Source organism: Otolemur garnettii, unplaced genomic scaffold (genome assembly GCF_000181295.1).
Source record: "Otolemur garnettii isolate 467f Iridium unplaced genomic scaffold, OtoGar3 scaffold00026, whole genome shotgun sequence".
Classification (NCBI taxonomy): Eukaryota; Metazoa; Chordata; class Mammalia; order Primates; family Galagidae; genus Otolemur; species Otolemur garnettii.
The window spans coordinates 11,842,689-11,869,435 of NW_003852421.1; the positions used below are offsets into that span (position 1 = coordinate 11,842,689).

Genomic DNA, 26,747 nt, shown 5'->3' on the forward strand with positions numbered 1-26,747 from the left:
TATTTATTTGCTCAGTCTTCTCAGTCTTCCCCACCTCCTGCTGTCTCTGCATCTCTGTAACTCTTCTCACTTGGCTCCAGTACCCACAGCTACTCCTTGCTCCATCCTTTCCGCAGTTGACCCGCTTTACCAGTGGCCTTTGGGACTTAATTATTAGGGAGGAGAAAACAAAGAACTAAGGCTTACACTTGACATTGTAGGCTTGTGGATAGCCTTTGGTGACTTTCAAGGCAGAAGGAAGGAGAGTGATTATATTCTTGTTTCTGTAGTAGCTGTGGATCCCTGGGTCTTGATGGGCTTCCCACCAATGTATCTCCATTATGTTTTATGTAGTGCGTTGGTCAAGTGTGAAGTATGTTGAGTATGAAGCTGGAAAGGAAGATGCAAGAACAAAATATGACCTAATCTAGGGGTGGATTGGCCATGAAGGGACGAGGAGAAAAATGGCCTCGAGACTGGTAGGGTTGCGAGTGGTATCATCAGGGATGGAAAGAGAGGGGGACCAGGTACTCTGAGGAAGGAGTTTGAGCAGAGTCTTCGAAGGGTCAGTAGCATTCATTAGCAGCAGCAAGATAGCTTCAAAACAATAACATTTCTCTGGTGATGGGGCTCTTATTTTGTGACTTTATTGAACCTTGGCTGTTTAATGTAGTTGGACCTAGATTTTTTAAAAGGCTGCCTATGACTGAACTATCAATTACTTTTCTTTAGAGAAGGGATTTTTTTGGGTAGGGATAGTATGGAGACTTCCTGTGTTGCCCAGCCTGGAATGCAGTGGCATCATCTTAGCTCACTGCAACCTACAGCTCCTGGGCTCAAGGGACCCTCCAACCTTGGCCTCCCAGATAACTTATAATTAAGGAGTGAGCCACCACACCTGCCCAGGAAAGGGATTTTGATATCTGGAATTCCTTTGGGGAGATTGCTTTATATAAATCATGAAACAATGGTCTATGCCTCCACAAGATTGGCTGATCTGTTACATTAGAGAGTCTGAACATTGTTCTGTCGATCATGGAAGTTAGTCATGTGAGGCTTTACTGTGGAGTGGTTGTGACTATTGTTTTTAGGTCCCCAAAGTGGGGAAGTAGAGAAACGTACCAGGGTGTGGCGTGTGATTGTGGAGAGGAATGTGTGTATTGGCGCCATCTGTACTGTGGATGCATTGTTGTTTAACGTAACTTTTTTTAGTTGTAGGAAATTGGGAGTGGACCTTAGTTGGAGAGGCATTCTTTTTGTCCAAATAAATGGCATCTAGAGAAATTACCAAGAAAAGTACCCCGTTTTAGAAGTTTTGAGATTCTAGAGAGAAGAGAAACATCTTTTAATAGAATTTACTTCTTTGATATGTCAGATGCAGTAAAGATTTAAATAATATGAAATGTAGGAGATCTTTAAAACAGTTTTTTAGATGTGCTTTGATTCTTGGAATTTATTCCTCCATTTAGAGCTGGGCAATAACAACAGGTTTTGTTATTTGTTTTTAACTGGTATAAATAAGGACAATTATACTCTTTTACTGTTTCTCCTTTAGTTTTTAAATCTGTGGTATTAAAAATGAGCCAGCTTTGAATTGTCATATTTTCATGAGGACAGGTGTGTTTACCTGGGTCTGGCTCTACAAGTTCCAAATGACAGATGAATTCTGTGATACTTTGTGACCCTGGACGTCAGATTGATTTGGTGACATAAGATGGCATATTTTAATATGTAACAGCTTGCACTAATTAAAACTTGTATTTCGAAGTGTACAAGGGTTAAATACTTGATCCCTAGTGTTGTGGGACTGTGATAATTTTCTATGAATTTTAAATGAAAAAAAAACAAGGTGTTGAACTTCTTTATTTTCTGTTTATCTAATGAATATTACCAGAAACCATAGATAATGTAGGAAATAGAATAAACTCAAATAGCCTCCCTCCATCACCCACTGACAACCACCGGGTAACCCCCTCCTCCTTGTGAATATCTCTTGTCTCTATGTGCATATATAATACCTATTCTCCCCGAAATGATACTACATTATACTTTTATTTTTATAGTCGGTTTTCCTATTTAATCGTGTCACATAAATGTCTGTCATATCATTTTAATAGTTTAACCATGTTTCATTTTGTGGATGTCTCATTATTTATCTCATTCCTCATTTACATTTTGATATATTTCTAACTTTTTGATAATCAGCTGCTGATGACGTATATCCAACAGTTAACTATCTGCCTCATCTGAAGCCTTTTCAGGCAAAGTTGGCAGGTGGGAATCCCATTAACCTTATTACACCTGCATTGTAATGCCTTTTTTTTTTTTTTTTTTTTTTGGGTGGCGGTTGTTGCTGATTCCAAACCAAACACAGCTTGTCAGAGGCCCAGACCTAGTGTTCACCACAGGGAGCCCAGTCAGTCCATCACCCTTGGGTGACAGCGGCCCTGTTAGGGTAAAGGAGGCAGTCTTTAATAAGCTCATTATTTATAGGAGAGAAAGTCTGGCTGCAGAAATAATGAAGGAATCAAATCAAAGACCTGGAAGTGATGTTTGTTGCCAAGGATTACAGGTCATTTTTCCCCCTCCCGTCCCCAATTATTACCTTTAAGAATCTCGGCACTGATTTGGAATATGGACGAGAGAATAAATTGTGAGGCTGAGGGGAAAGACAGCGAATGGAGTTCTTTAAACCTTGTTGTTCATTATCCATTAATGATGACAAGAGAGCCAAGACCATGCCTTCTCTCCCCCTAACTCCCATTAAGTAATCCTCAAGGAAAACCTTGTGGGGAGGGGGGAAAACCCTGTATACTGGCTCAGTATAGAATATGTAAACATACCACTTAGTCATTCTGGGTGAAAAAAGCTCAAGAGATTTTAACAAATTGTGTTTTAAAACATTTGGGGACCTCTGAGCTAAGTTTGACAAGGCTGGTTTCTTTCCTGTTTAATACCATGACCTAAAATTTCTAAAGGAAAGGAGGGTGAAATGAATGTTGCAGCCGGTCCTGAAGTGTTTGCCCGCAGTGTATTTATCTTTAAATAGCTGCTTTGAAGGGTCCACATGTCTCTTGCCAGAGGCATAATTAGTATCTTTCTCTGGCACAGGCGGGGAAGAGGGTTTCTGCGCGTGCTGCACGCAGTGATTCGTACCATCGCTGTATTCCCTGTCACCACTCTCGTTATTCTTAATGAGTTCTGTCGTCTCCTCTTTGTTCTGACTATGATTATTAACAGATTAAAAAGAGCTTAATGCAGCAGAGCACTGGCAGGTTAAATGACTCTCTTATTTACATTTTCCTCTTTACGGGGCACTGCAAACAAGGGAGATTCCCAAAGGGGACTCCGGAAACACACAAACCTACACACAGTTCCTTCTTGTGACTGTTGGCATCACAGATCAGTGCCACAGCGAGGCTGGTAAAGGGAGGCTTTTTATGGAGAGTTTCTGGTAAATAACCTCACTGTCAGCCATTATGGAACAATGCCTTCTTGTTTGGGGACTGCCTGCCTTTTGTTTCCCCTGTCTTACGGAATCTTCAGTGATCAGCTGTCATTCAATTACTGATTAATTCAGCAAACCTTTATTGAACCCTTTGTATGTGCTAGACATCTAGAAAACAGAAATTAGACACATGAAAGCAGTATCAGGTGGTAGGGGGGTTGAGCCTTGTGTACTCCTAAAAAATGGGAAGAGAGCTCTGCCACAAGCTGTGTGGGATGGCTGCACAAAGGAAGTGACATTTAAGGTGGTTCTTGAGTGTATTAGGAACATTTGCAGGAAAGGAATGGCATTGAGGAGTCCTGCAGAACGAAGCTCCGCTAAAGTTTGGATGGGTGTTAGCATTTACTCCTTGGAGGCCTGGAGTTAAAGCAAGGAAGGACATAGTATACATATCTGGGTTCTCCAACTGAACGGTAATGTGATATGCCCAGGAGGTCTGAAGATGGTTTCGGTTCAAGCAAGGTTCCTCATTTCTGAATCCTAGCTAGCATTCTGGGAGGCTGAGGTGGGTGGACAAGCCTCCCTCACTTCGCTCACAAGTTTGAGATGACCCTGAGCAAGAATGAGATTCTCAACACTCATAGAGTGTTGACACTACAACACTCTAGCCTGGGTCAACAGAATGAGACTCTCAAAAAAAAGGGGAGGATGAATTTGAATTTGGCACCTGTGCAGAAAATGGATTGAGGCTGCCGGGGAGGCCATCCTAAGTGAACAGGTTCGTGGGTCTTAGGCAGAAAACTCCAGCTTCTCCCAGCCTGATTGTCCTCATTTGTATTATCTATAACACACAATTACTATAGAGTTGCTAATGGATAAAATAGACCAGAGTGGTGCCCGAGGCAGTCATCCAACTACAGCCGTCCTTGCTGTCCTGGGGGAGTGGTTCTGGGAACCCTGCTTTCCCCGGATGCACAAATTCCTGACATAACACGGTGTAGTATTTGCATAGATGCACATTCTCCCACATACTAAATCATCTCTAGTTATAATTCACAGCACAATGTAAATAGTATGTAAATAGTTGTTGTACTGTATTCAGGGAATAATGACAAGCAAAATGTCCATGTTCAGTAGGGACACAGTTAACACTTTTTCTATTTTCAGTCTGTAGTTATTTGAATCTACTGTTGTGCAGAGCCCTGGGATACCAAGGGTCAGGTATACATTTATTTATTTTTTAATTAGTGATTATTATATTAGTAATCATTACTATTCATTATGAATAATAATAATAATTTTTTTTTTTTTGATACAGAGACTATGTTGCCCTGGCTAGAATGTTGTGATGTCAGCCTAGCTTACAGCAACCTCTCCTATGTAGCTGAGACTACAGTCACCCACAAATCTAGCTCTAGCTAATTTTTCTTTTTTAGAAATGAGGCTGCACCCTTGCTCTGGCTGGTCTTGAACTACTGAGCTCAAGCGATCCTCCCATCTCAGCCTCCCAGCATGCTAGGATTACAGGTGTGAGCCACTGTGCCCAGCCCTGTACATTCGTTTAATATTTTCCCAGTGAGGTGTTAGGCAGAGGGAGTGGAGAAGAAGCAGACGAGACTTGAGATTGAGGTGGAGCAGTCTAAAAGAGCTGCCAAGCTGGGCACTGGCTCATGCCTATAATCCACGCATGGGGGTGGGAGGATTCGTGGTGGAAATCCAAGGAGGACAAGGTAGGTAGACACCTGAGCTCAGGAGTTCAAGACCAGCCTAAGATTGAGGTCCCATTTTTAAGAATAGCTATGCATTCTGATTTGTAGATTTTAGGTTGCTGTGAGCTATGATGCTATGGCACTCTCTGGAGGGTGACAAAGTGAGAGTCTGTCTGAAAAAACAAAAATAAAAGACCAGCTGAGTTTCTACAGGTAATGGAAGAGAAAGCCCACCCATGGAGATGTCTCCGTAGCTCATTGCTGGCCTTACTGACAAGGGGCACATATTTTGATAGAGTATACCAGCCTTGGGTATTAAGGACTAGGAATTCTAAGTAGGGCAGATGCAAAAGCCTGGGGTGATTTAGAGGTCACAGACTGAAAGGGGATTAACCTGCTAGAAAGCAATTAAGTAATCTCCCAATTGCCAGGAACACTATGGCAGTAATAATGAACCTCCTTGAGCAAGGTGGGAATACTTTACATTATATAAACTCTTTAGGGAGGAAGGCACATTGTCACAGTGGTACACAACCTTTTTCTGATGGTCTCTTAGAAGTAGTGTTGCATCTTAATTTTTTAGAGTGGCAATGCTGAAAGTGTGTGTTCCACAGTGTTATGTCCCTGCCTTGGTGGTTTCAGTGGCTGCCCCCTCCTTTCTCCAGATCAAGGCAGCCTCATATTCCTCATATGCTGGGTTTTCCTCTAGAGTCTGTGTTACTTAGCTCACTTATGCTGAGCAAGCTAATTATTTGCTAGGATAGTTTATCAGCTAGTAATGAAGAAATTTGAAACCTTGGAATTTTTGAGGTTTGGGAAGGGAAAGGATGGATTGCTTTCAAGTGCCCTCCTATCTTGCTCAGTTGCTAAGACCCTAAGACTTTATACCCCAAGGATTCTCCCTGCCTCAGGCTACCTGGCCTGTGAACATGTTTTGCTCTCCCTAAAGATAAAGCAAAATCTCTTTTTCCTGCCAGTGGCTGCTGGCACAGATTCAGTAGTACTGCTCAAAATTATCTTTAGCTTTTTCCTTACTTTCTAGAAAGTCCCTTAATACTTCATAGTCTTTTTCTGGAATCCTTTTAGGGAATTCGTGGGAAAAACTTTAAGAAATGGCAGCACTGGCTTGGCGCCTGTAGCCCAGTAGCTAGGGCGCTGGCCACATACACTGGGGGGCTGGCGGGTTCGAACCTGACCCGGGGCCTGCCAAACAACAATGATTACTACAACAACAGCAACAACAATGGGTGCCTATAGTCTCAGCTACTTGGGAGGCGAGGCAAGAGAAACGTTTAAGCCCAGGAGTTTGAGGTTGCTGTGAGCTGTGACGCCATGGTACTCTATGGAGGGTGACATGATGAGACCCTGTCTCTAAAAAAAAAAAAAAGGAAAGAAAGGAAGAAATGGGAGCACTAAGGTCCCTGGTGTGCATGTCCCACAGGAAAGATGAGTGTGCATCGTCTCTGTTGGGAACTAAAGAGGCTTGATATGGTTTGCAAAGTTGCATACAGACTTTGCTGGTCTGTAGTGGCTGTGAGTAGAACAAGCAGCTGCTTCTTAACTTGAGAAAATACTGTGCTGATGAGACATTATGTAGGCTGTGCACCATCATAGCTGCTGTATGATGTGCTTCATGTATTCCTCTGAGATAAAGGGCCCCAGAAACCTTATGGCATTAAAGGATTGGATGTGTATTAGTCTGTGTTTTAAGCTGCCTGTGCAGAGAACAACACAGAGAAGGTTGCAAAGGGGAATGTTTCAGCCTTAATTACAAAGATGCCAGATCCAGAAGGGAAAGTGGTGTGTTAGTCATTGTACTCTCTCTGCGGGGCCGACCCTCTTAGTTGCTCGTTTGGACAGGTACTGCCCTAATGTGTGGCACTTCCTTTGTTGTGGGATCAGATAGGAGATTCTAACCATTGAGTTCATTTTGCACCTCCACACCCCACTAGATCTTCCTGACCAGTTCTGCTTACTTTCTCATTTGGGAAAGAAGATAGGAGATAAATTGCCTTTGCTATCGCTGTAGCAAAGCTCACTTACTTAGACAAAGAATGGCAGTATGATTTTATAGCTGGGAGTTGTTTCTGTCACTGAAACCATGGATTAGCATAAAGATAACAGTGTGGGTTGCTGGGGATGCTTTTGCGTGCATTTCTCCCAGCCTTTGGGGTCATAAAAACTGTTTTGCCTGAAGACTTCATGCTCACATCACAGTTGAATACAGCTCTGAGCCTCATGGCAAGTAATCAACCTCAGCCAGAGCTGAGGTTTCATTGCAGTTTTAGATTCCATGTAGAGTCCCTTTCAATGGCTAGTTTTTGGTTTTTGGATGTGCACATTTTTACAGTGTAATTACAAGATCGGCATTATTGGACAGGCAGCTCCTTATTCTGTAAAGAATCGGGGTTCCCTTTGCATCTGACTTCGGGTGTGGAGGCTACTTCCCTGATCTCTGCTACATATGTCCCTCTTTGTGCCAGCTGTGACTTTAGAGGAACACATTAATTTTATTATTATAATTTCAGTCATTACCTTTTCTTTAAGGTAAGTGTTTAGTTTTCTATTAATAGTGATAAACTATTTAAGACATGAATGTATATTGACTTAAAATAATAGCACGTGGAGTATCTGGATCTAGCAAATAATTTTAGGGTGTTATGCAAATTCATGATGCTTCTATTATCAGTTTTTCTTCCCTTCTGAATTGTAAAGTTGGACCTGGCAGGACCAGAGAGATTGCCATTCAACATTTTATAGTTGTCCTAGAGCAGGTGTCCTCAAACTGTGGCCCGCCTAGGACATTTATCCAGCCCACCGGGTGTTTTTGCCGTTGCTGTCTGTCCTGCTTAGCAGTCGACTCGTCCCAGGGCCCACAGTCTGGCACTCCAATGGTCTGAGGGACAGTGAACTGGCCCCCTGTTTAAAAAGTTTGAGGACCCCTGTCCTAGAGTCTTTGGGAAAGTTTGCTACATTTGTGTGTACATACAGTGTGTGAGTGTCATTTGGGTCCCTGGTGCCTATAAGAGTGTGGTCATTTTGTGGTCATCTGGTGGTGTCATTTGGGTCCCTGGTGCCTATAAGAGTGTCCGGTACATACATAGTTGGATGAATGAACCCAGGTAGTTAGGGCAAATGCTTTCTCCTCTGACTTCTCTGGTTCTCTCTCTTTGTCTTTCACCCCAGTCCCTACCAGTTCACTTTGAAGTTTCGTTTCTTAATTTAATATGCTGGTATAGGAGCTGATTGCTTTTTATTCTGTTTGTGTATCCTAAAGCTGAATCATGGCAAATGCAAACTCAGTGGGCCAACCTCATGCTAATTGGGTCATGCAACAAAATTGGACTCCCCAGCTAAATGACAGCCTACAGGGAATCCCTTTAGGGTCTTTCCAAAATAGACCTGAGCTATGTTTGGCTTGGGAAGATCAAGAACTGGTCGAGGGAGGGAAAATAATGGGAAAGAGGGCTTGTCTGTGTACATGATTCATAGAGAAGAATCCAATTTTATAGAAACCACAGCCTAAATTAGAGAAAGCAAGCTTTTGGATTAAAATGATTTCTGTTGTGGTTGTAACATACCGCAGTTTGATTTTTGTCCAGATGAAAACATTTGGTTTGCACTTCAGTAAATATTGTGGAGACATTGCCAGCTAATTCTGAAAAGTAATGAAATACGGCTTTGGCAAAGAGCAGATGCATTCCGTACTCCCGATTCCTCTTATCTGATCCAAGTTCAGATTTTTTTTTCACATTTGCTAATGCAGTTGAATAATCGGGAGAGAAAATCTGTCTGTAATTTTAAAAGGAAACTCTATATACTAAATATGATTTTATAATTACCATGTATAAAGTCTCCCTTCCTCCACCCAAGAAAACCCACACAATTCTCAACTCTCTCAAATGTGAACCTTGGTTATTTCTGAAACCACAGAGTTTGTGAAGGAGAGATGTGATGGCTTGCATGTGATTAGTCAGCCGCTCTCACTTGCTAATTAGTGTGAATGGGGCTTGTGTCTTAACGGAGAGTCTACCCCTGAGAACATGAGTTCATGATTCTTACTGTGGGGTCCTCCAGGCCTTTCTCAACCTCCCTTGTTTCACTATCCTAGTTGACCCCCTACTTTGGGGAGGGGAAGGTTTCTTCTTAGGAAGCATTTACAGGTTGTGAATCAGCTGTCTTCAGCTCTCTGTTCCTGAAGCTCCATTCCCATTTACATGAATGCTGAACCCACAATGAGCTTTTCAAAAGTTTGCCTCATTTGACATTTGGTGGAGAAAAGTTCCCCTAATAAATTTCCTGGAAGCTGACCCCGTATTTGCCAGGATCTGTAAGTTACCAGGTATTTTTTAATGGAAAACACTGTTCTCTTTTCAAATACATCTACTTTGACTTTCTTTGACTCAGCACGATGTAATTATATAATGTGTCCATTTACCTAATTTATACTGAGAAATATGGGTTAATTTTCCCCAGTAATAAATAGTTCAGACTGGTGTTTGCATTGAGAGTTTTTTGTAGCTACCAGATTCTTCCTCCTCTATACTTGTAAATTAAGCAATTAAGCTGGTATCCAGGTAAGAAGAAATAACTACTTCTGAACAAATGTTTCCAGTGCTCTTTCCTTTTTACTTTATTTTGTGTAGTTGAGGTTGTCGTTTAGCTTTTTTAAATTAAGTTATTGGCCTATAATGTTCAGCGTTTTCCTGCCATCTTGATTATTTTCACTTTGGCATGAAATGTGAGACTATCTTACTGGTTTTGTCTCAGTCAGAAACAAAGAAAACTACTTTTTGTTTCATTTTTGCCAGTGCCGAGTTTTCCCCTGGTCTGGAAGGCTTGGCCTTTCCATTGCTTTGCAGCCCAGCTCCCAGCAGTGTCCTGGTGAGATTTACTGCAGCCACATGGTGACACGGCGTTGGCATGTACAGCACCAGCCTCTGTTGGAGTGACTCTTTTGTACTTCAGCGTGACTGCCAGGTTAATGAGATAACTGGCATGAGTGTGCCCAGACAGGGTCTAGAGGCCTCTCCCTTCTAGGGGTGATACTTATCACTTACGGGCACTTTGCTTAGTGGACAGTTGACAGATCCATGTGGCTTCTTGGAGGAAGATGCCTACAGGCAGGCCATATCCAGGCTCCGGGGGACGGTGTTGCCCCTGAGGGGTACCTGCCAGAGAGGAGAACGGTTGCTAGCTTCACATCTGAACCAAGGACACCTTCTTGCCTCTGGTGGTAGTTAACTGACCCCCTACCCGGAGTTCATTATTACCAAGCTTCAATCATTTTCTTCCACTCTCCCTTCTCCTAGAAGTTTTCCTTCCCTTAATCATACTACTTCTCCCTATCTGCTTTAACAACCTGTTCTGTGTGGATGATTCACCCTTATTTTTAAAATTAATTTTCTGAGATAGACTCTTTCAATTTTATGAATTTTATAAACAGTCACAGAAAACAAATCACTTGCCTAATTTCACAGCTGTTAGTTGATGAGATTGGAATTTAATACCAGGCTTTAGTCCCCAAACCCATTTTCTTTTTCTTTCTTTTCTTTTTTTGAGACAGTGTCTCACTCTGTTGCCCAGGCTCGCGTGTATGGCACCAGTCTAGCTTACTGTGACCTCAAACTCCTTAGCTGAAATGAGCCTCCTTTCTCAGACTTGGTATTATTACAGGTTTTATTTTGAGAACGAGTCCTTCACACGGTCCCACACTCCTCATTTGTCCTCGGCCTCCTGTCTTCCATTCCTTTTGTTTTTAGCAGCACAGCAGGCCACATCTGATTGTACTTGCTGAGGTGATGTAATATTAAAATAAATCCATTCTTTAGATTTTTTTTTTTTTTTTTTTTTTTTTTGGGCTTTGGTTGATACCGTTGAAACCTGGATGCCTAACTGAACATCTACGCATTTTCTCCATTTGTTTTGTTGTTATTAATTGGTTTTGTTTGTTTGTTTGTTTGTTATGGAGACAGAGTCTCTCTGTCACTCTGGGGTAGAGTGCTGCGACATCACAGCTTATAGCAACCTCAAACTCCTGAGCTTAAGTGATCCTCTTGCCTCAGACTCCCGGCACCTACCACAATGGGTGGCTGCTTTCGGAAACAGGGTCTCACTCCTGCTCACGCTGGTCTCGAACTCGTGAGCTCAAGCAATCCACCTATCTCAGCCTCCCAGAGTGCTAAGATTAGCACTGTGCCTGGCCCCCCAATCCATTTTAGTTACCTGAAACATAAGTTTTTACCCCATCATTTTGAGTGCAAGGAATATGATAGTTGCTTCATGCTTCTCTAAGGTTTGAGTTTTTAAAAATCCCCAACAGATTCTATAAGTGGAAGGTAATTCCCTTATCTCTCATATGCTTATGATTATCTTTGAATCATAGATTTTTGAGATAAGAGTCCTGCTCTGTGGCTCCAGCTGGCGTGCTACAGCATCATCATAGCTCACTGCATGCTCAAACTCCTGGGCTGCAGCCATTCTTCTGCCTCAGCCTCCTGGCTAATTTTTCTATTTTTTGTAGAGGCAGGTCTTGCTCTTGCTCAGGCTGATCTTGAACTATTGACCTCAAGTGATCCTCCTGCCTCAGTTTCCAAGAGTGCTGGGATTACAGCTGTGAGCCACTATGCCTGGTCAGGCAGGCTGTTCCCTAAGGAAAGTCAACATGGATGTTTTGATGTGTAAGGAACTGTTTAACTTACTCTCTTTACAGAAGAGGGAAATTGAATAGCAGAGCTTAGGACTCCCAAGTTCTCTGTGTAATCTGAATGGTTGCATGTGGTTGGATCTACCAGTCTTGGTGTATGTGGCTGGCGCCATAACCACTGTGCTACGGGTGCTGAGCCTGAATTTCACATTCATTAGTTATTATGCAGTGTAATACTAGCTGTCTCAAGTACTTGATGGGAAAGACGTTTGAAAGGGGTCATTTTGGGGTTTTAGTAACCTCTGGTCCCAGACAATACACCATGACACTTCACTTCAGTCTGAATTGACTTTGTTTGATGCCGAAGACCTATATTGCTTCTTTATAATACTGAGCTTATTCTTGTGTTAGCAATTTAAAATTCATAATGAAAGCATTTGAGGATGAGAGGTTAAGATGTGAAAGGGTGAGGATGTAGGTTTTTCTATTTTTATTTTATTTTATTTTATAGTTTTAGTTAGTGTCAATCAGGAATTTATTTTGGTAATTTACTTTCTGTTAATCTAATTGTAACATCAAAGTCGCTTCTGAATACATTGGAATTTTCAGGAATCCGTATCATTCATTCATTTCTTATGATCACAACATAGTTATTTCATATAAGGAAATGTGATATTCTGTTTTTACTACTTCTCTCTGATAGTGTTTGCTTTCACTTTTTAAAGTCTAATGATTTAAATTATAATCTAAAGTAGTAGTCTCTCTTCCTCAACAGCGTGGATAGGTATTTTCATTTCACTTACCCTTTCTTGTTGAATTCAATCCTCAGTGGTAACTTTTAATTAACTAGTCAGGTGGTATTTTCAGAATTTTGGTGAATGGCATCACCCCCCTGATGGGGAATTTTGTTTGCAGTCTGTGAGAAGGAAGTTCTACAAATGAAGCTCTACTTCCAGGGATATTTGAAAAGAGATTTAAAATGGCTGTGGCGGTGAAGAGTTCTGTGTTATCTCTTTGGCAGTGAGAAGTTAGTTTTCGACATTCATGAATGTCTTCATTGTGGTTTTCCCTTTAGAAGAGGCGAGGGCCAAGGCTTGTGTTTCTGAGCTACTTTTTGTCACCCACCAGGTTCTCCTGCGCTGCCCAACAGCATGGTATATTTTGGAAGCTCTCAGGATGAGGAGGATGTTGAGGAGGAAGATGAGGAAACAGAAGACGTCAAAACGGCCACCAACAATGCTTCATCTTCATGCCAGTCAACCCCCAGGAAAGGAAAAACCCATAAACACGCTCACAACGGGCATGGTAGGTCCAGCATTGAACTTGGGTAAAGAAAAATAATATCCAGAGCTTGGATGAGAGAGCTAGAAGAGGGCCCCTGTTAAGACGCAGAGTAGAGTACCCTAACACTCTGGGAGGCTGAGGTGGGTGGATCTCTTGAGCTCAGTTTGAAATCAGCCTAAGCAAGAGTGAGACTCCATTGTTAAAAATAGCCAGGTGTTGTGGTGGGCTCCTGTGGTCCCAGCTACTCAGGAGGCTGAGGCAAGAGAATCAATCACCAAGCCCAAGAGTTTGAGGTTGCTGTGAGCTACAGCACCATGGCACTCTACTGAAGGCGACAACTCAGAGAAGAAATGAAGGGTGCTTTGCTAAGTGCCAGCCACTTTAAGGGCAAAGTGACTTTTAGTACAACACAGTATTACCCAGGCTGTTATACGCAATTAGATTATTAAAATGCATATAACTATTGGTTGGGAGTGATGGCGCACACTGTAGCTCCACCACCTTGGGAGGCTGAGGAGAGTATTCTTGAAGCCAGGAATTTGAAATCAGCCTGAGCAACACAGCCAGACCCCTTATGTAAAAACAAAATTTAAAAATTAGCTCAGTGTGTGTGGTGGTATGCATTTGTAGTCCCAGCTGCTCAGGAGGCTGAGGTGGGAAGATTGCTTGAGCCCTGGAGCTAAGATCACACAAATGCACTCCATCCTGGATAACAGAACAAGATCTTATCTCAATTTAAAAAAAAGAAAAAGAATATAGATATTTTTAGGTTGCAGAAAGGATGATCAGTTCCATAAGAGCTGCAGGTAATGGGAATCAGAAGAGGGAGAAAACTTCATCTGCCTGCGATGGGCATAAACATTATTGTGGTCCACTTTTAATTATTAGTTTAGCAGGTGGATATAGTGTAAACAGGAAACTATTATTCCTCATGGAATTAGGAAAATGCATGTATATGATGAAGTAGATTGATTTTCTATTGAGTGTTATGGTGTGGAGGCGGAGGAGGAGAGAGGATTGGGTGTCAGAGCAAGGGAACTTATTTTATTTAAACAAGTTGGCTAAAGAAAGTACCTCCTGAATTTTCAGCAGAGTTGTGGTCCTAAAAGTTAGACCTGGCAGGGATGATCAGGTTTTTGTGAAGATCGGGGATTTTAAGAAGAGGAAGTGCCTTGAGAGGTTGTAATTGTAGGCCAAAGGTGACAAGAACTAGAAGTTGATCCTGCAGTAAATATATAGGAGTGTGTCATACCCTGTATAAAAAGGAGAGTGTGCAGAGGCAGCTTTGGAGAGGGCCCTGTAATTCAGGGATGTCCAACCTTTTTTTCCTCTGCTACACATTGGAAGAATAGGAGTTGCTTTGGGTAACACATCATATTTACAAAAACACCAGTAAACGCTGATTAGCAAATAATAATAATAAAAATCAGTGCATACTTTTTGTGGTATCGAACACCACAGGTAAGTGAATAAAAGATCTCACAAAATGAGCATGCTGGTCTTGGGCCAAAGGTTGGACACTCCTGCTGTAACTTATTGGGACACCATAGGCAGGGGGACAGGGAATAAGGAAAAGAGGTGACAAGGAAAGAGTAGCAAAGAGCATGGGGACCAGAAGATGCTATGGCTGTGTTCTATCGAGCTCCTACCAGCTCCTCTGTTTAGACATGCTGTATTATTTTGGACTCAAAAAGACCCTATGAGATAGAGGCTCTGTTGCAAGTGGCAGACCCAGCAACTGAGGCAAAGGAACATTTCTCAGTGCCTATACCCAGTGCTAGCATTGGCCTTTCTGTAATCCACAGGAAATAGAGGCTCAGGACAAGCGTAGCTTAGACATGACGGCTGTCTGTGCCTGCCTTTCCTTGTTGCTGGCATTGTCTACTTCAATGTTTCTTCATCTGTCCTGCAGCTTTTGGCTGTTTTTAGGTGAAATGAAGAGGTATAAGACCTGACCCGTTTATAATGACTTGTTTAATTGGGGAGATGGAGCTACTACAAAATGGGCACTAAATTTTAACCACTGAAGAAAAAAGTTACTACCTGTTTAAGCGTCATCATCAGGGAATCTTGATGGTTCAAAGAGAGGTGTGCATATACTTTGGAGTGTGGATGTGCAGATGAACTTTCTAGGGAAGAAAAACAGTGTAAATGGTGGAATGCAGAATATGGTTTGTGGGAGGGTGGCATGTTGTCCATCCAGCATAAAGGGGACGTGCTTGGGTGACCTGGACGGACAGGAGACAGTCAGTAGCACAGACTCTGCTAGGCAGGTGGAAGAAGTCTAACTCAGAGAATAGGGAACTGTTGGTGATTTTAGATATGGGAAGAAGATGAAATGAGACAAGTTCTGAGAGATTCCCTAGTTCTGTCTGAATTAACAGGAAAAATGATTGGTTGGTTTTTTCCCCATCTTTTTTGAGTGTGATTGGACTAGTGAATTCATTCATCATGTTGATTAGTTGAATGGAATCCCACATGTACTTACACAGCTGTGGTTGAGTTCTCAACATCTTTCTTTCTCTAATTATTTGAGCTTAATGAAGAGACTTTAGCTTCACTGGATGATTTTCTCATAGATTCATCTTCTGATTGTATGACTGGATACTGCTGCTCACACCTGTAGTCACAGCACTTTGGGAAGCTGAGATGGAGGATTATTTGAGCTCAGGAGTTCGAGACCTGGTTCTCATTCTGCTTTACTAAAAATAGAAAGATTAGCTGGACACCGTGGCAAGTGCCTGTACTCACAACTACTCAGCAGACTGAGTCAGGAGGGTGGCTTGAACCCTGGAGTTTGAGGTTACTGTGACCTAGGCTGAGGCCATAGTACTCTAGCCAGGACAACAGAATGTCTCCCCCGTCCCCCCCCCCCCATAGGCTTATGTGGTGGCATCTACCTGTAGTTTCAGCTACTTGGGAGACAGAGGTGGGAGGATAGCTTGAGCCCAGGAATTTGAAGTTTTGGTGAGCTAGTATGATGCCACTGCACTGTAGCCCAAGTGACAGAGAGTTTCCCCCCATAAAGAATACTTGGGATGTTAAAAATTTTTATTATCTGTGTACATGAATCTTTACTTCCATTTTACATGAGCTGCAGGGTAAAGGGGCAGTGAATGGCAGTACAGGAGTACATAAGGAGGGCGAGGTGACCAAATTGTCTGAATTCTCCTAATTCTCACCAAAGAGAAGAGGGTAGCAATTCTGCATTGGCCACTGTTGTTGTCATAAGGCATCAAGGAAAGTGTGACTTTTATAATAACTGTAGGTGCGTGTCTGTATGGGTGCGTTTATACACACATACCTTGCCAATTTGGGGAGGCTTTATGGAATTTTACTATTTTAAAGAGTTAATGTTTATGGGCAAACAGTAGTATGGTGCTTAGAAAGGGGTTAAATTTTTTACTTTGGGGATTTGCTTGTTAACTGAGAGATTTCCATACTGTTTGGTTTTCTGTACTAAGAATTTTAATGTCTCCTGCCTGGTAGGAGAGTGTGGGCCTCTAGTTTCAGAGTGGGAGGGGAGTAGGTAAAAAGGGGAGTGGTCCCAGGTGCACAGGTGCCCCCCCTTCTGCTGCCTTCCTCCCTGCTGTACTCTCTCACACCGTAGAGTCACAGCCTACGACCCAGGAGTGGTAGGAAGCATACCCAGAGCAGCTGGGCTTAGCAGGGGACTCACTGAACTCATGCTTTAACCTTTCTGTGTGTTTCTGAGTCTTATAGACACCACAACTGGAAGGCCCTCGTATAGTCCTTATCCCTTACACATCTAGCGACTGCCTTCAGGTCCTATTTATTTATTTATTTCTCTTTTAAAAATTGTATTCCGCTGTTGTGTACAAAAATGTACTGTAGTCTCCAGTATATCTGCTTTATTTTAATTCCTAGCAAGGTGAAGCCCTTGCCTCTTTGGCAGCTAGAGTGGCTGGCTTACACCTTTAGATAGATTGAGGTCATGTGTGACTAGTCTCTGCTTTCTTGTTTATGTCAGTATTTCAGCTGGGAAGGGCCTGGCCTTCTTTTCAGAGGGCTCCCTTTATATTTTTATATTCAGCTCTAGCACAGTCCAGAAACTTGTTGCTGTGAGAACTGTCCAGACAGCTGTGCAGTGTCTCTCTGTTTGCCCAAACCTGGGGGTCAGTGGTAGCCTAAGCGATCAATCCTTGTGCTGTTTGGGTCTCTTCCAGGTTCCAGTCTGGCCTACCATCCCATGCTATTGTCCAAAGTCCCAGCCACATCCCTGTAAAGGCTGTCAGTGGGCGGTAGGCCTGCCAGTGCCCACACCACACACCCACTCTCTGCATTCCCCTCCGGAATGTAGTTCTCTTCAGCCTCAGAAGTTTGAATCGTATTTTTCTTGTTTTTGCTGTGGCTAGGCATGAATACCTTTTACTCCTTTGATACCTTAGAACCTGGTCAGTAAAACCCACACCCTATGGGATGTTCAAAAGACCAAACAAGTGAAATAGTCACAAGCACCAAACCAACTCCACTACATTTTTTTTTCCTACAAAATTTTGTGAGCTTTTAGCAAATGCTAATGCTTGTGTTAGGAAATATTTTGTATGTATGTGTTCCTGAAATTGCTGTATTTATGGCAGATTTGGGAGGGGAGTCTGGAAGTCATTTTCACTGGGAAAAGTGTTGGCATGTAATTATAGATTCTTTGAGGACAGGATTTTGCCACATTAACCATTTATGAAGTTAATTTTTCTTTCAGATCTAACATTAGTCCAACTTCTGTGTATGTGAGACGCATGGGTAAGACCCTGTGCTGGTTTAGGTGCTTTGGGAGAGAGAGTGCAGGTGAACAAGGCCTGTAGGGTCCACCCTCCAGGAATTAATGGTATAGAATGTTCCCTGGCCCATCTGTGTTCCTCCTGATCACGGGGGCTTGAATGCCTCATTCGTCTTTGTCACCCCCTTGTTACTTTGTGTTTCTCACATACTGTCCTCCTGTCCTTTGTCTCCTGGTCTGTGCCCTTGTGTCCTACCACTTGTGACCATTTTGTAACTCCTCCCCTCTCACCCATGCTTTATGGACCTTGATCCGAAGGGGCTATTGGCTGTAAGCAGCTTAGATTCTCCAGTTTGGGCTCCATTAAAAATGGCATTTGGTAGTGGTTGTGTATGGTTGCAGGTTTTGTGGATTCCGCACACCCCTCGCCCCCTTTCAGGCATCTGAGTACCAGGTCTTTTTTAAAATTGTCTGAAAAGAAAATGTGACCTGAGTCTTCAGTGTTAGTCATTTAATGCCAAGATCACCAAGTTCTTTCTCTCCACCTGCTTTCCTTTTCTTCCTGAAGAAAGGGCACAAGTTACTGAAGGGGCATTTACAGTTTTGCACTTGCCAAAAATGGCAGATTGCAGCCAAGGGCCAAGGTTCTGAAATGCCTCTTTCAGTGCTCTGACCCGAACCATTTCACTCTGTGATGGGTATTGCCTGTGCTTTGAGGGTGAAGTCGCCGCCCTTGTGCCTGGTAGAAGGTGGCAAGAAGCCAACTCCACAGGCCACTCACTGCCTGGGACACCCAACTCTGCTGAGGTCTGCAGTTACGCTGTTGCCACACAGCTTTAATGTGCTTGGAAGCCAAACAGTAACAGTCCACAGGATGGCAGTGCTTTCTCAGGAAGCCAGTGGAGGTCATGGAGTGAAGCCAGCTTAGAAATGTACTGGCCACTTGGAATGTTCCTCCAATTTCAGATCACCCAGCAACATGTGATGGTTTCCTTGAACAGAGAAGTCAGCTTTGAAGAAGGCCAATATTTTGCCTCAGAAAAATACTGAATTCTTAATACCTGGATAGAATGCTTCCTTACCCTGTTTATTTTTTTATCCATTTTTATATTAAGGTAGATGACAAGGAAAGGAACCAATGTCAGCAATTATTAAAGCAGTTACTAGTGCAAGTACTGATGGTACTTGGGGGTACGTCCCTGGCAGTAGTTAGCATGTGAGTATAATGTTATTTCCAAAGTCACTATTTTCTTTCTTTCTTTTTTTTTTTTTTTTAAGAGACAAGGGTTTCATTTTATTGCCCTCAGTAGAGTGCTGTGGCATCACAGCTCACAGCAACCTCCAACTCCTGGGCTTAGGCGATTCTCTTGCCTTAGCCTCCCAAGTAGCTGGGACTACAGGCACCCGCCACAGTGCCCAGCTATTTTTTGTTGCAGTTTGGTCAAGGCTGGATTTGAACCCATGACCCTTGGTATATGGGGCCAGCGCCCTACCCACTAAGCCATAGGCACTGCCCATGAAGTCACTATTTTCAACAGTAGAGAAGGAAGTTACTGGCATTAGAAGGTTATTCAAAATTTATACAACTAAAATGTATTCTTTCATATATATATCCTTCATATATATATATATATCTCCTTCAGTTACATGCTTCAGGAAATGTAGTATGCTTTAAAAAGTATAAACACTGGAATATTCTTAAGTTCAACGTTGTCCTTTTCCCGACCATTCGTAGATAACTGAAATTACACTGCAGGAACAATGTTCCCAGCATACGGCTTGTTCTTTTTGTCTGTTCAGGTTCCAGAGTGTCTTTACTATCACATTTACCAGGAACTTAGTGTCATGTGTGCCGCGCCCCCCCCCCCTTACTTATTAATCAGTGAAGTAGCTGTGTAGCTGTGTCTGCATGGGTAAGGAATTTATTTATTTAGCTTCTGTGATTTTTTTTTTTTGGTCTTTTTTTTAAAGACTTGGCCTCGCTGTGTTGCCTCGGCTGTCACACAGAGGGGTGATTACAGTGCACTGCAGCCTTCAATTCCTGGGGCTAAAGTGATCCTGCGCCTTAGCCTCAGCCTCAGTTGTTGGGAGTACAGGAAGCCCACCATACCTAGCTCATTTTTCTGTTTTTAGCAGAGACGGGGGTCTTGTTTTTTGTTTAGGCTGGTCACAAATTCAAGTCACCTTCCCAGAGTACTAGCATTACCCCTAAGCCATTGTGCCCCCACTGCTTCTGATTCTTAATTCCCTGTTCTGTGAAATGAGCAGCAAGGTGGAATAGATTCACAGTTGTTTTTGATTGATTGATTGATTGATATCCCAGCATAAAGAGCTAATTACGGCTGATGTCGCCTGCATAGAAGGCATACCATTCAGATCTCTCAGGGTGAATGATGGTGACTGCCGTGCATTCAGGGAGATGACTTTTTCTAGATCGCTTTCTGAGCTGAGTGAAAGTTCTGAGTAAAGGCCTGTCTTGGTAATTCACTCTTCTTTACTTGATACAGTAGTGCCTTTTTCGAATCAAAACATTCGTGTCCCACCCTGTTCTCATCTGTTTTGCATTCCTGTCTATGATAGTCTTCTTAATTTCTCTTATAACCTTAGGAAAATAGGTCTACTGTTGTGTCCTCCATTTAAAGTGTGAACTGCCAAATGTCAGCAGTGAACCCCAGGATGCTAGTGGTTTACACAAGAATCCAGAGTGTCAGACTCCTGATCGTTGAGAAGTCTTGTTTTCTTTTCTTTTCTTTCTTTTTTTTTTTTTTTGAGATAGAGTCTCACTGTGTTGCCCTCAGTAGAGTGCTGTGGCATCACAGCTCACAGCGACCTCCAACTCTTGGACTTAAGTGATCCTCTTGCCTCAGTCACCCAAGTATCTGGAACTATAGGCACCCACTACAATACCAGGCTATTTTTTTGTTGTTGTTTTTATAGTTGTCATTGTTGTTTAACAGGTCTGGGCTGGGTTGGAACAGACCAGCCCCTGTGTATGTGGCCAGCGCCTACCCACTGAGCTATGGGCCTGAGCCAGAAGTCTTGTTTTCATATGTAGTAAATGCAGATCAAATGTCGACAGCCTTTGTCATGGCAGCTAAAAGTTGTCTTTCCCGCTAACTTGCATTCAGGCCCACTTCATTATAAATTGAGAGCAGAATTCTTACAAATTCCTTGGAATGGGATTTTATTATAAATGTGCTGATCGGTTCAAAGAGATATTTGTTTGAAAGTGGTAATGTAATAAAATGAAACCGATTCCTACAGAGGATTCATTTGCAATAAAAAGTTGTCTATGGGAGCACAGAAGGTATCCAGTCTGTTGGGCCAATAGTTTTCTATTTAAGGAAACTGGATGAGTGGTTAGTGATTATGTATGTCAGAAAGTGCTAGGCCCTGGGGTTGCTCCTGGCAGTTCATTGCACCTGGTGTGGCCTGAGGGGTGGGTCATTCTGAGGTCCTCAGACTGTTGGTTTGGTTGGGTTCTGAGAGCTCCTTCAGAGCTCTGAGCTTGATGAGATTCTCCAGGCCCACTGGCATTCCTGCCGAATAAACAGCAGGCAGGTAGGTGTAAGGGGGTCCCTGAACCATGCAGGTGAGCAGCTGGGGTTGCTGCTTCCCAGAATGAATTAACAGGCCCTACCGTGTTGCACCTGCTACCTTAGGAAGCCGTAATGCTCTGCCCTGCTCCCTGTGCTCCTCTTTACCCCCACTCGATGCCCTGATTTTAGAGAGCTCTCAGTGTATATGCAGAACACCAGCAGTACCTTAGATGAACATAAGGTGTCTGCATGCGCTGAGAGAAGGTCAGGCATAGTTTGTGAATGTGGTTAGGACTCTCCCTTCCCTCTCCATGCTTCAGTTTTACTCTTTCACTTTCCAAAACTCAAAATGTAGAGACAGATGATCTCCATTTCCTCTTTGCTCTTTGGCTTGGGTGAAGAAGGTGCATCCTGTTGGACGACCCTAATGAGTGGTCAGGCAGCTGTTCAGAATTGCTGGGCCTTTCACAAGAGGGAAGAGAGGGCTGGTTTTCTGTGATTTCCATTATGGAATATTTTTTGTGTCAAGTCTCTGCTCCTCTATTTTGTATGCTTGAGTTGCTGAGACATGTGAGGAAATCCAGCAACATCTGTGTCCTCCCCAGAGAGATCACCCCTAGTGACATGTGGGGAAATGAACACACAGAAAACAAAGTGTGGAAAACTAATAGTTTATTACTGGGGTAGGCTCGGTCAAAATTGTGATTAGGCTGCATGTCCGAGGAGAATGGTTTTCTTTCAGCTGTGCTATTTTGAAGAACCTAGAACCCAGATTGCCAGTGGTATCCTGCTTTATCTTCTCTACAGACAGGACAGGAGTGTGTCCCAGGGATTGGTGCCAGGACACCTGGCCTCATGGAAGGAGAGAGCACACACCTTTTGCCCCCCACCATCCTCCTTGTGCCACAGTCAGTGTCTACACCGGCCTGTCAGCAATAGCACGCTCCTTCCTTGGAGCAGGAGCCCTGACCCCAGTAGTCTCCTGCCACAGCCTGGCATGTCCCCAGGCAGATGTTTTGTTTTGCAAACATTACACAGGATTCTACAGTTCTCATTTATAATCTACTGAACATCCTAATGGAAATGGATTTGTTTATTAAAATACATAATCTGAAGTGACTTGGACAGCACCATGTGAGCTTTTAACCTTGGATTAACACTCAAGGGTTACAATAACAGTGCTTCTAGCAACTTACTATTTAAATAGTTCATCAGAGTTTCCACAATACTCTTACATATGCAGACCCTCAAATGATCCTAACAATAGAGCCCTTAGGTAATCACTGTTTGGAAGCAAAACAGCACAATCAAAACACTGTGTTGTGGGTGTTTATATTACAAGTTGATACTTGAAATGTCTTGTTTTTTAAAATTGCTCATAATTGGTATTTTTTTCCACTGGGTTAAGTGAGGTAGACTTAGAGAAATTATTAAATGGGTCAGGAATGAATTTGACTTTGGCTTTCCTGAATCCTTTGCAGAAGAGAACTTGATGAAGGTTTGTTGCTTAAGTCAGTCACATAGTGTAAGTTCTTAAAAAGAATTTTTTTCTTTCACTTAGGAAAAAAAGAGAAGGAAAAGGAAAGACTATTGTTCCTTTGTACGCATCTTTTTCTGAAGGGGGATATTTCTCAGAAGACTTTTTAAACAACATGTCATTGGACTCCCAGCTGGAATGATTTAATTGCTTTTAGATTCACACCGGGGGCATGTTGTGTAAGGGCCAAAAAGTAATCATTTGGATGAATTTATCACATTTCTGCTCAGTGGTTGCCTGTGAGGTTCCCTGAGCCCTCTCTTTGTCTAGGGCAGCGGGGTTGTGTGCTGCTGGCTCAGTGATGACAGACACCCTCACACGGTTTTTTCTCTACTTTTTCAGGGGATACCCTCTTTTCCTCATTTTAACCTTGAACTACTCCATTTTTCCTGATGAGTCAAGTGAATATTCTGCACAGTTAGAGTATGAACTGGTAGCTTATTTTTTTTAAGTGGTAGTGTCTGCAGGGTTGGGTTAATACATATGTGTTCCTAGCCAGTCCCCTTCCGCATTTGGGGCAGTGTTGTTTGTCAGAGGCCACTTGGCAGAATGATTCAGGGCACAGTTGAGGGCCCTAATCTCGCTGTGCTGAGATCATAGGCATGCCTGATGGGCTTTGGTAAGACTTAAATGAGTGGTGTATGTTCATGGTAGGGAACAGCATATTGCCTATTACTGTAATAACCCAACGTTTGATTGAGAAGATGTGGAACCCTAAAACAACCTTATAATCGCTGAGAAAATTTCAGAAAGTTCATATGTCTCAAGTGCCTGCCACATGAGACCTGTCCAAGAGTCTGCTATTGCCACTGAATGTTGTGACATTATCACCTGTCCAGAACTGTTTTGTGAGCCGTTTCAATGTTGTAGAAGTTCTGCAGTAGTTATTCCTGTTTGTCAGTATAATCGTATATTCCCAGCTTCTTCTCACTTTACAGTATTTATTCCACAGGTCCAGGCAGGACCTTAGGGATATCACTTAGGCCAGCTGGCCCAGGCCCCACCTCCCACCTCCGTAGCCACATGTGTGACCACTGGCTAGGAGGCGCTGCACCTCGGGGTGGAAGAGAAGCTCCTGGCTGTGGGTCCGCCTCCTACTCAGGTGAAAATAGGTTGGTTGGTCCCTTACCTTCTTCAAGCTTTAGCGTCCTCCTATGTAAAATGCTAGTATAACACGTGATTCAAAAAGCCATTTGGGGTGGGAGATAGGATGAGGCTGGGGGTGAGTGCTAATAGGTGTGGGTTTTTTCAAAACTATTCCATAAGTGGTTTAAACTTTACATTGTGGTGATTGTTGCACCTGTGAATATGTCCGCTAAAATCCATGGAAACATTCCCTTAGCATGGGTGATTTACATGCCGTGGGAATTGTAGCTTATTAAAAGATGTAAAGCAAACATCCATGGGGACTTAGTGAGGTGCCAGATACATGTAGGACAGTGCCCGGCACTCGGTGACTTCTCCCAACAGTGGAAGGTGGCTGCTGTTCTGTCACTCACTGCCCTTGTGCCCAGGTCTCTCTCCTTAAGAGCTGTAAAGCCCCTGCAGTTTGTTCTTCCCGTTAATGCTCGTCCTGTTCCTGTTGTAACCTGTGGTTCTGTGCTACTTGCTTCTTGCCGGTGATAGAGCATGAGAACCTTCTAAGCCCACCGCCCATTGCCCTCAAAGGCCACTTGCTCTGACGTTCTTCCCATGGCCCCCTCTGGCACACTGGAGAATGCAAATGCCTTAGAACCAACAGATGCACGCAGGCCAGTGGTCATCGTCAGTCCTTTCCTCAGCCCCTGTGGGGGCCACCTGGGCCAAGCAACAGTTTTTCAATGACAAAAATTATTCATCTTGATTTATGGTCTTTCTGCTGTCCTGACCTGCGTAGTCTCATAAAGGTCTTATGGCCTTGTATTGTAACTGTTGTACGTTATCAGGAATGTGTGTGAGAAATAGGTTTGTTACAAGGAGAGAAAAATCACCAAGTCTTTCAGTTATATCATGTACAGAATGGATTCACATCTTTAGATCTGGGAATAGTGGCAACCAAAATGGGGGGGGGAATATTCTAGAACCTACAGTATTTAAGTTCATCTGTAGAAGAGGAAGGATACACAGTTGGCTTCAAAACTTTTCTTAGTATAATTGTAATCAAAGCAAAACAAGAGTTTCACAGACACCCTGCAGACGAGTAGGATCTGCTTGTTTGGCTAGAGTTGGGGTGCATGGAGCCTGCTGAAGGTTTCATCTTCGGCATCCTGGCTTTCTGGCTGATAAGGGGGCTTTGCTCACCTGAACTATTAGGTTTCTGCAGCTTTTCCCTAGTTTTACACGTAGAGTTTCTTTCCCTGTAGCTACATTAGTGGAGCTGTTTGGGCCCAGGGCAAACCGGGTTACGGCATTCACATGCTGCATTAAAATCCTTTGGAACTGTTGGCACAGGTTGGCAGACATTGAGACAGTAGTGACTCAAAGTTGAACTGGCTCCAGAGATCAAGTGCAGCTTTTGTACAGTAACAAGGATTTAATGCCAGCCAAGTGATGGAGTCCTTGTCCTGCCGGAGTCAGGATGCCTTGTAATGACATGAAGCTTACATTTAAATATCTGGCTTGAGATCAGAAACTTGCTGTGGGTCTTTTTTCCTCAACACATTTCTTCTGTATTTACAGTGATTCTTTTCTTTGCCCCTTCCATTTGTTTTGGGAGTGAGGATGGGGAGAAGGTCTTTTATTTGGGGGGTTAGTTAGGTGCTGGTCTTCAGCTTCTCCTGTTCTTTCTTTTCTGGCTTGCCTCGGTTTCCTTGCTAGCGGACCTCTCAGCCCTGCCTGCTCTGATGGCTCTTCTCCATGTTTCTCTTTCAAGGTCAGGCCTTCAGAACCGTATTATTGCAGGTCAGACACTGAGTAATCCCAGGATATCATATAACTTTTATCAGATGCCAAGTAAGGACTCCTCTTTCCCCCTCACCTAATAAAAAACATCAGGATTCCCTCTTGGCTTTTGAAAGTGGAGCCTTTATTAGCGCGAGTAATTAGCAATATAGGGGCATCTGGTTCTAGGAGGGGCTTGGAGACGGACGTGGATGGCTGGCTTTGTCAGCTGTCTTCAAAAATAATTATTTTTCTCAAATGTGCTTCTTTTCTTTGCCATGATAGCTAGGGTTTTCTAAAATGTCACTCTCCTTATAATTTCATAACTCATTTCTCTGAAGAACACAAAGCATTTTGTATACGTTATTTAATATATTTTTTGGAGCCTCGGAGGTCAGGTAAGGGGAAGCTGCCTAGCTGGTGTAAAGAATTGTGGTACTGATGTGTTTGGTGAACAGCTGGGGAAACAGAAATCAAAATCAAGAGCTCGCGTAGGTTGAAAACATAATGATGGGCTTTTCATAGGCTGCCTTAACCATCTCACCCAGGAAGCTTGTCAGGACCTAACTATGTGAACGGAGCTTTTGGGAAACATTGCTTAGGAGAAGTTCCCTAAATCTATAAATGTGAATTTCCCGGCTGAGAAAGTGCAGCTCTCCACCTTTCCAGCTGTCGCAGGACTGCTGTTAAAAGATGTTTCTAAAGTAACTGTCTTGTCCCTATCTTTTCATCTCTCACTGGGAGCAAATCTTAACTTCTCGGGGATGAAGTGACCCTACATCAAAATACCAGCCTTTAGATTTGAAGATTGTGCTTGCTGCGGTGTGGAAACACTTTTCTATAGGCTATTTAACTTTCAGAGTATGTGTATACAAATCAATATATTTGTCTCTGTTCATTAACGTAAAGCTATTTGTATTGGAGTACAATGCAGTTTCCTAATGTGGTTCGCAGTGATGAATGGTTTTTTTCTCTCCTTAAAGAAACTAGTCCAATTATTCCTTCTAA

General features: G+C 42.9%; 1 protein-coding gene across 2 annotated transcripts in view; it reads left to right on the forward strand.

Moving 5' to 3' along the window:
* JARID2 (jumonji and AT-rich interaction domain containing 2) overlaps positions 1 to 26,747 on the forward strand; it is a 285,849-nt gene that overhangs the window by 217,814 nt on the left and 41,288 nt on the right. For both annotated transcript variants that reach the window (XM_003788317.2, XM_023512349.1), the window contains one exon: positions 12,911 to 13,087. In XM_003788317.2, the coding sequence (XP_003788365.1) occupies positions 12,911 to 13,087 (177 nt within the window). The remainder of the gene's footprint in view (positions 1 to 12,910; positions 13,088 to 26,747) is intronic.